Source organism: Antedon mediterranea, chromosome 4 (assembly GCF_964355755.1).
Source record: "Antedon mediterranea chromosome 4, ecAntMedi1.1, whole genome shotgun sequence".
Lineage (NCBI taxonomy): Eukaryota > Metazoa > Echinodermata > Crinoidea > Comatulida > Antedonidae > Antedon > Antedon mediterranea.
The window spans coordinates 31,289,355-31,298,827 of NC_092673.1; the positions used below are offsets into that span (position 1 = coordinate 31,289,355).

Here is a 9,473-nt window from a genome sequence, read left to right on the forward strand (position 1 = left end):
GGAGCGGTGTATGAGAGAGCTTAATCTGAAAGAAAAAAAGGAGTTTTCAAGGCGATTATATCCTTGCCGTATATGGGTAAAATGTGTAACATTATCGGACGACTGTTTGGTTTGGTTGGTAAGTTTTTTTTTGTAATTAAATGTCATAGTCAATGTCTATTATTCTAACTATTATATATTAACAATTATATTTAAAGCATCTGTGCCTCGTCTGTTTTTAACCGCTTGCTACGACCTTGATAATATTTATTCATAATTTACTTAAGTTTGAATTTTTTGCCATGTTCACATTCAAAAATGTGTAACTATTTTTAAATAGTCTAATCCCTGCTCTAATTATTAGTATTCACAAACAATATTTGACTCATAGACTAAGTAAAGGTATGCATAAGCAGGTACAACATTCTAATACTAACTATTAATTTTGAAAACAAATAATGAAAATTTGCTTATAGATGTTATTGTGTCAAGCACGGAATACGGTACTAATGCACATTCATATGTGGCATGACGTGGTGCAGGTTAGTGAAGTGACCTTTACATTAGCATTTCATCCTTATATTCAAGATGCAAGCTACAGATTAATTGAATGAACGTTTACTTTAGAACAGTAAGTATTGTAAAACAAATAATAATAATAATAATAATAATTGTAGTTTTCATTGTAGTAATAACCAAGGCAATCCTAACAACAGGATACTGAACTCCGGTAGATCAAAGGGTTTATCTGTGGCTGCATTCAGTTTAACAATATGCAAAATTAAATTTAGACACAAAACATCTTTGACTTAAAATTACTTTTAAATCCGATCTATTGTGTCTATTTTGATGAAAACAATTTTAGAAATTAGATACCTATTAGAACTTTATATTCGTAAGAAAAATCATTCAAATCGGGCTTTTAAAAGTACCAAAATAAATTAAATAAGAATAAAAACCATGAAACGTATGGTCACATACTGTATCCATTAATTTGATGCAAATTAACAGCTATAACCACAACTACAGTAGTATGCATTTGTCGCAACCAATCATAAGAGCAAAGGACTGTTACAAGTTCCTATCTTGGCAAGGCAAGCTCAGGCAGGCTCAGTGTCTTATTGTTAGATTGCCTAATTGTTATAACAAAGTTTTCTTTATAGACGATCTTTAACATGCACAACTGTATAAAGCATAAAATGAAGAAAGCGCTTTATTATGCTAATATCTTGCTGAAACATGATGAGGTCAGCTATGAATCTAATATTAATTGCTTTTTTACTATAATCAATAGTGTACAATCTTAGTAAATTTAACATTTTTCAAAATTTACGACTGAATTTCTTTTTATAATGCAATTGTAAGACGATTTTATTAGCCCAAGGGCCATGATCAAAAACCATACAATAGGCTTACATTACTTGTACCCACAAGTCCATTGACACAGTACACCACTTCTTATTAATATATTAAGAATTATGAGAATAAAAATAGGTGATATAAAGTAATCTGGAGATAGTTTTAGCAATAATTTTTGTACATTTCGTAATAAGCTCAGTAGCTTATTTATGTATTTTATAGGTCTGTGTTCCCTGTAAGTTAAACTGGTGAACTTTGAATTTACTTTTGGCTGGAAAAACTGTTAAAAGTAAAAAATAATGAATTCACCAAAAAAAAAAAATGCAATTACAAATTTCATATCAATTTGATTGATTTCAAGTTGCTATACATACAGTAAATAATTGATGATGATTTATATAAATCTATTTATCATCATCAATATTTTATAAAATTTGTTATACTACAATAAGAAAGTCAGCATTAGACAAATTGGGCTTTTTAAATGTTAAAACTTCATCATCTACGAGTGCAGCATATCCTTGTAATAACCTAGTAATTTTACGTCACTTTTCACTATTAATATCTATCGTGTGCAAACACCTACTTAAATGCACACCGATATATGTTTGACCTCAACAATTAAGGTTACAAACAATAGAGGGCGCAATTTTGAACAACTTTATTTTCGTTTGCTCGCTCGACCGCTCTCCAAAATAAGCTTTAAAATGTGGTAAATAACTTTTTTTCGATACATTTTGTTATTGTAAATCATTGTTTCTAAACACATTAGAAGACAATGAATTTGTGAGTCTAAAAGTTATCCCTCGGGCTAAGTAACTTTCTAGGCTACAAAAACTATAGTACATGCCTGACGAAGCATCAATATCCTCGGATGAACTCGCCTTTCCATGCCGTATGCAAACCACAGAACAGCAGCGGAAGTAAACCGAGTAATAGAGTAGGCCAGGCTCATGTATTTAAGCTTTCCTCAGCTCATGATAAGTTTTTAGTCAATCCAGTAGTCACCTTTTACCTACTGGGACCTAAAACAATCTTTTCTAAATAGATAACCCATCTTATTGTGCATGCCAATTAATTTTTTTTAGCTAGTCTGCCTAGTCTAGACATGATGTGCAGAGAAAGTTGTGTTTGATTTTTTTGTTGTTTAGTTTTGTAGGCCTAGCTGGTAAACATCAGTAACGTACGAACATCGTACACTAGCTATAGGCTAGTCTGACATTGTATAGTTGCTAAATTAATTGTCTTTCTGTTTTTGCCAGAATCTGTTGATACAAATTGGGGGAAACCCGGTATTTTCGCTGAAAAGTTAGGAGTCATCTATTTGTTTTTGCCTCACTATCGATCAAAAAATGGGGGAATTTAAAGAAGAAAAACTGAAATATCAATCTGTGCGCAACGTATGTTGGGATTTATATCGGGCCGCTTAAATTATTAGAATCAACTTATTTTTCAAATTTGTAACCGTTTAAAGATGAAAAAGTTACAGTACCTCAATATATATATTTTATATTTATTTAGTTTGTCACCTTAAATTAAATTTACTGTAAAAACGATGAACATTTTTTGGGGATTTAATGTGGAGCATGCGCAAGTTGTACTAACTCGTACAGCAATTACGAGTTATCACAATATTTTAACAGTCTTTTTACCGAGATTTACATTTTCACCTTGTAATAACTTTCAACAACTTGTTACATTGAGAGAAATGTACATGTGAAATACAGTAGGTATAAGTGCTTTTACGAAGTATACTTGGGTTTTATGAGAGAAATGACATGGAATCCTTGGGATGGATCTAACAATTTGTCCTCACATTTTGGTGCATTGTAGATTTTTTTTAAGTGACTAAAAATGTCTTTATTTTTATATTTCAGCACCATACCAGACAATTCAAAAACAGGTAATTAGCAGGGTATACCTAAAGTAACAATTAGTAATTGATTATCAATGCCCATATTTCCCTAGATTCTCCCTTTTTTCTTAAAGAAAAATAAAATATTTTTAATACAAAAATATCTTCAATTATAGAAATAAACAGAATTGACAGAATATAAGACATACAGTATTATAAATGTGTACAGTGCTAATATATAAATAATAAATAAAATTTACAGTTACAGAAAAGTAATATCAGGGAGGGAAAACATTTGATTTATTAAATTTTAAATAAAGGATAGGAAGACAGTAAATATTGGTGAAGGTTTTCTAAAGGTTTTTTTTTTATGAAATCATTTTAATAAATGTTTTAATGTTAACTTTTCATGTTGATTTCTCATTGTAGCTTCCGTAAGATTCATCCTGACCAATGAAGATTTAACCTACAAAGCAGTTAATGTTGACCCCTCGACAAGTATAGAAGAATGTCTATCCAAATATTTTTTTGTAAGTAGTTCTTTTTTGTGTTTGAATGTCATTTTAAATAGCTTTAATTTCAATAGCATTCAACTTCCAACGTTTTTTTTAATGCTGTTCTTACAAAAACACAAACAGTTCACATGTTATCATTTCAGATTTAAGTTTTTAATTTTTTATGTGTCGTTAAATTTCATTAAAATGCATAAAACCAGATGATGTATTACAGTATACAGTGTTTCCTCAAAAATGGAAAATAAATCAATCATGTAGGGGCAGAGCGTAATTGCTCTGTTTGATCTAGGAAAGTGTACAGTAGTGTCCTGTTGTTTGACTGACTTGATCCGACATACTAGATTAAACATATTTCAACCATTTTATGGTGATGGTGCACCCACCCAAAGCTCAACCAAATACATAACATACTGAACTGTATTTATACAAAACATGAAATTGTGAGTAGGATGGTAGGAAATCAATATAAACTAATATCAATTAGTTAGTTCCATCATACTGTAGATTATAAGGGTACCTATACCATACAAACCTTAAAAACAAACATTGAACCAACATAAAAGTAATTGAATCATGTAATGTACAACTCGCAATGAAAGAATAATAATTTAACAATAATTTCTTTAAATGTGAAATACTGTAAGTGAGTAGTCATTACATTACATGATTCAATCACTTTTATGTTGGTTCAATGGCTTTCTAGTTTTTGTTTTGTTTGTTTTTTTTTTTTTTTTTTTTTTTTTTTTTGCTGGGTTTGCTGTACCCTTTCATAGAGAAATAGGTTAATATTCATTTCTTAATTGTATTATACTTTTAATACTCTTCTTTTTTGTTTCTATTTTATATTTAGACAAAAGACAAAATTTGTGTGGATACAAATGGACAAGTTAACATGAAGGACAAGGTCGGATATGGAAGGGTCTTGTATCTAAAAGAAAGAAAAAAGGGTAAACATTCTACTCATAATAAAACATTTTAAAATTACACAACTTATTACACAATGAATTACTGAATTCATTATTTGATAATATCAATAGTTATTAGAAATGTACCTGTTTCTAGAAATACAATATAATACTATAGATGGACTACATACATTTATCAAGATTTTTTTTTAAACCATTTAACAAACAGTTCATATTGTACAACATATCATTAAAATCCACCCCATGGTATACAACTTTCTGAAAACTATGAGCCACAACATTTTTTCAAGGCATGGGGAGGGCTTGAGAAATTGAACAAAAGGTTCTTACCTTAATACTATTTTTTTTATGTTGGTCACTTATACAGCTGGGATTGGGCTGTGGTGAAATAAAAAGTTTGTGCTGGTTTAAGAGTCTTTTGGTACTGTAAACTGAAGTTTTTGGGAATTTCCCATTATAGTAAAATCATATTACTCTGTTGCAGGTGTTAAAGATGTCCCTTCAGAGGAATTGCCAGACATATCTAGTAAGAGGTAGGTGTGCATCTTATTTTTTATGTTCACTTTTTGAAGACATTAATGCTGCATTGCCCCATCAAAATTTGCTAATTGTTGTTGTCACGATCTTTTTTTTCTTTTTTTTTTTCTTTATTCTTCTTTCTTTCCACGAATTTTGTTGGGAGCGTATCTCTAATTCTGGCCAACATAAGATTGTATAACTTTGTCATAAGATTGACCTATATCTGTAGATGTGCAAGAAACTTTGTTTTTTGATTTTCGAGTTGCGCAGCGTAAGTTACGCGCAATTTTATGAATTTCAATGATTGATCATAGATTAAAAACCAAAAGTCATTTTCTATTGAAACTTGGTGAAAATTTAAGTTATATCATGCGCAAACTTTCTATGGATTCAAAATGGCATGTTTTACATAAGTTACGCGGGCACGCGCGTTCAAAATTTCAAAATGCGCAAAATTCATTTCTAATCAACTTTCTACGCATTTCATGTCATTTTGAGCATTTCAAAAATTCCCACGCGTGCGCACGTAAGGCAAAAACATGTTTTTTTTGCTTGATTTTTGTTTTTTCAGCCTTCTCTAGTAATTTTACCAACTTTCAAACAATTTCGACTTAAAATCACGTCATACGAGCACGTAAAATTGAACAATTTGTGCGCATTTTTTTAAAAAAATTTAAAAAATGTGTCAAAATTATACCTTTTTTTGAACAGTCATAGATTCTAAACTACATGGTGAATTTTTTTTTTTTTTTATATATTCTGAAAGTAGATGAGTGGTAGATATAGAATCATGCATCGATTTGGCTAACCGGACATTGTGACGTCATCGTATGGCCACTCGAATATCAAATATAGGATTTTTGTCTCTTTCGTCATAGCTCATCACATTTAATAGAGCGCATCTCCACTTATCCGTATTCCATTTCCCTCAATTTTTTTATTTTGTCTAGGTCAATCAATTATCTTTCGCATGATTTACCATTTTTAAAATTTTTATGACGTCATCATGTTCAAAAACGTCAATAACTTTGGTCACTTCTTTTCACCTATTCTGCACTGTATGTAGTACGTATACAGTATATAGTGTATACCGTATATACTTAGACGCGACGCAAAATAGAGGGCACACTAACATTTTTTTCAATGGCATAATCGTTTTTCTGCGCGCAATATTCTAACGTATGACGTGCACATGGCTTTTGCGCTGCGGATAACCTAACTCGTCCGTAGTGACGAGTTCAAATCTAGTTTAAATGCTTATTATAAACATGCAGGGAATCTCCCCATTTAGCGACATACTGTACAAAACCTTCATTATTTATTTTCCACTCTCCAAATGAATTTAAACAGTTACCTTAACATAAATATATCGTATATATATATATATATATATATATATACGTGGATTTCTTCTTATTATCTTTCTAATCTAACCGTCCTAAGTAATGTTAATTGAATTAATCATTTTGCTTTTGGTCATCAAAACACTTGAATTGGAAGTCCAGTAACCTTTAACACATATACTGTAGAATTGTGTCAAATCAAGTTTATTTCAGTAGAAAGAAAGTAGGCATACACTAGTCATAATACAAACTTTTTTTATATTCTAGAACCAATGTCACACCAGTCGCAAGCCAATTCAGAGTTCAAGCTACACCTGGTAAATCTGGCAATAACATTTTTATTTCTACAGTTCTAAATAACATTTATTCTTAATACAAACTTGTTGTATAGTGCATACTCATAACTAATATTTGATAACCTGTTAAATTTATAATAGAAAAAGTTGAAAAATTAAATAATATTTGTTGTTGCATTGGTAGTGATTAAGTAATTAAAATACAATAACTATAAATATATCATGCAGTATTTTATATCATTATAGACTGGCGAAAGATAAAATTACATCATGGTCCATTATTCTATGTAAAAGCAACACAACACAGTGAAAAGACTGTAGAAGAATTAATAACTTTCACCACAGAGGTAAATGTACTGTATTTTGTTTTAAGTTTTCATATCTGTTTTTCACAAAGAATAGGAAGGTTTCAACTACTCATTTAACAGCTTATATATAACCAACTTAACACCAATTATTCTACATCAGTCAACATTTTAACTCCTACATCACATATAACCCGAGTTACATTGCTCGCTTCACTCGCGTACCATCTAGGTCGTGTCCACAGATGGTTCTCGAATACATAGTAATTTCAACAACTAGCGAATTCAAATGTACGAGCTTATTGTGCCTGTTACATACAACTTTATTTACGATATAATTACATCGGGAAAAAATGGCCCTGTTAATAGGGGTTGAATCAAGAATGTGTCCCCTAAATAAGGGTTGACCGTAGTGTTAAAACATATACTGTATTGCCACTTGTTTCATCGGAAAGTGTCCCCTTCATACTGTATATTATTTCTCATACCTTGTGAATTCATCATGTGCAAATTTATTGACAAGAACAAATTATGTTTAGCCTATAAACACAATGCAATGTCGTATTTTAACCTGAATATTGTAATTCATTCACAGATAATTTAACACACAAAATTAATTTTTTGTGTATATTTGGAAATCCAGATGCATCCTCCTTTTATGAACTCAACCTTTTGTTTCTTACTACTGTATACACATCAAATTCTGAATGTTAGATGCTCTTTATAATACTATTTTTAGTATTATTATTTCCATATATTGTTATGTTTATACCCATGGCACCATTATCTAAAACTTTTAAATCTTCCATTAGTAACAAATAATAAGTTTTTATTTGCAAAGGTTCTAACATATGTTCTTTTCTGAATAGCTTGATGCTAGAAAATACAAGCGTATCTTAGATGAAAACGGTGAAGAAGTTGAACCAACTTCATTGGTTGGAAATAGATGTTACTTTCTTGTTGTGCTAATAAAAGGTAACTGATGTAACACTAACACCAACACTTAATAATACAAGGGTAACTCCGAATTTCATAGACAGAATATATTTTGAGAATTTGATGTTTCGATCTGTTTGATCATTTTCATGAATCTGATGAGCTTGACAATAATATTTGAATTAACCAATGGGTACTGTAGCTGATATGTTATAGCCAACTATTACTGTATACTCACCCTTACTGGTCAATCCTTGCGAGTTATTTTGATAACGTGAGGGGTGGGGGTCACATGAAGAAGTGCTAGGCATGCATTATGTAATTCCTGTAATTAAAAATCAAATTAAAATTTTCATCACTTTTTGTCAGTAACAATTTAGCTATATTTATAGCACATATGTCTGATTAAATAGAGGGCAGAGAGTCAAACAATTGCTTAAAATGACTATATTCTGTTTTTAGGTACCGCTTGGAGGATGGACAGAGGAGACCAATAGATCTTCTGTATGCATTAAGTGAAAGGCATCTCTTCAATTCTGTGATATCATAACCTTCTCTCCTTTTCCAAAAGGCAACTTAACTTTCAACATACATTTTCATAATCTTCAGTTATTTATAGTCAAGTCAAAATATGAAAATATAGGGCCTAACCCCAAAAAAATTGCAAGAAAATGTTTTTTGATGTATTACAATAAAATATGATCTCAAAAAACATATATCAAATCAGACTACCGCAAAGGTTCAAAATTTGACGTTAAAAAAGATGGCCGCCAATTTTTAAAAATCGGTAACCGCTTGTAGTAGACAGCTGTATTTGGTGTCAAATTATTCAAAATATATATGTTTATATTTACACTTTTTGAACATTTTGTTCAAACATGACCGGAAATTCCAGTTTGTGACCTTTGACATATATGGCATGACATTTAATATATAAAAAAATGTTCATATCTACGTAACTAAAAACCATAGAGCCTTGATATTGGTGTCAAAATGATCAGAACATACATATTTATATTTACTGTTTTTGAAAATGTTGTTGAAAAATAATCGAAAACACAAGGTTTTCCATTTGAAACAATGTCTATACAGAGCCTGTAATATACATACAGGATCTGGAAGAATTGTGTGTGAAAATGGAATAAAGGAAAGGCAATGAAATGGCAGTGAAAATAATCAAATACAAACAATGGCAAAGGAACTTGCTTGTGTAACTATACAGTTTAAAAATAATGTAAAAATCATAGATGCAAGAGAAAAAATATCACGATACACACCAAGAAATGTCAACAAATGAAGAATTAAAACCATCTATAGCACATTGGCCTCTGATGATATCATATCAATGAGTTAAAAGCTGAACAGTTACAGATTAAATCAAAGTAATTGGAAGCAATAACAAGGAAGAAGTGAAACAATGCAAACTAGCACGTTTACAAG

The 9,473-nt window shown here is 30.6% G+C and overlaps 1 protein-coding gene and 1 long non-coding RNA gene across 2 annotated transcripts; both read left to right on the top strand.

Annotated features, from left to right (window-relative positions):
• LOC140046805 (uncharacterized) lies at positions 1-3,241 on the top strand. Its single transcript, XR_011844851.1, has 3 exons — positions 1-118; positions 456-610; positions 3,216-3,241. It is a non-coding gene; the product is annotated as an uncharacterized lncRNA (long non-coding RNA).
• Positions 3,242-3,639: 398 nt separating this feature from the next.
• On the top strand, positions 3,640-8,930 carry LOC140046339 (uncharacterized). Its single transcript, XM_072090950.1, has 7 exons — positions 3,640-3,723; positions 4,559-4,655; positions 5,119-5,167; positions 6,764-6,813; positions 7,039-7,139; positions 7,967-8,072; positions 8,496-8,930. The coding sequence occupies exons 2-7, from the start codon at positions 4,601-4,603 to the stop codon at positions 8,528-8,530; spliced, it is 396 nt and encodes a 131-aa protein (XP_071947051.1). The 5' UTR covers positions 3,640-3,723; positions 4,559-4,600; the 3' UTR covers positions 8,531-8,930.
• The last annotated feature ends 543 nt before the right edge of the window (positions 8,931-9,473 follow it).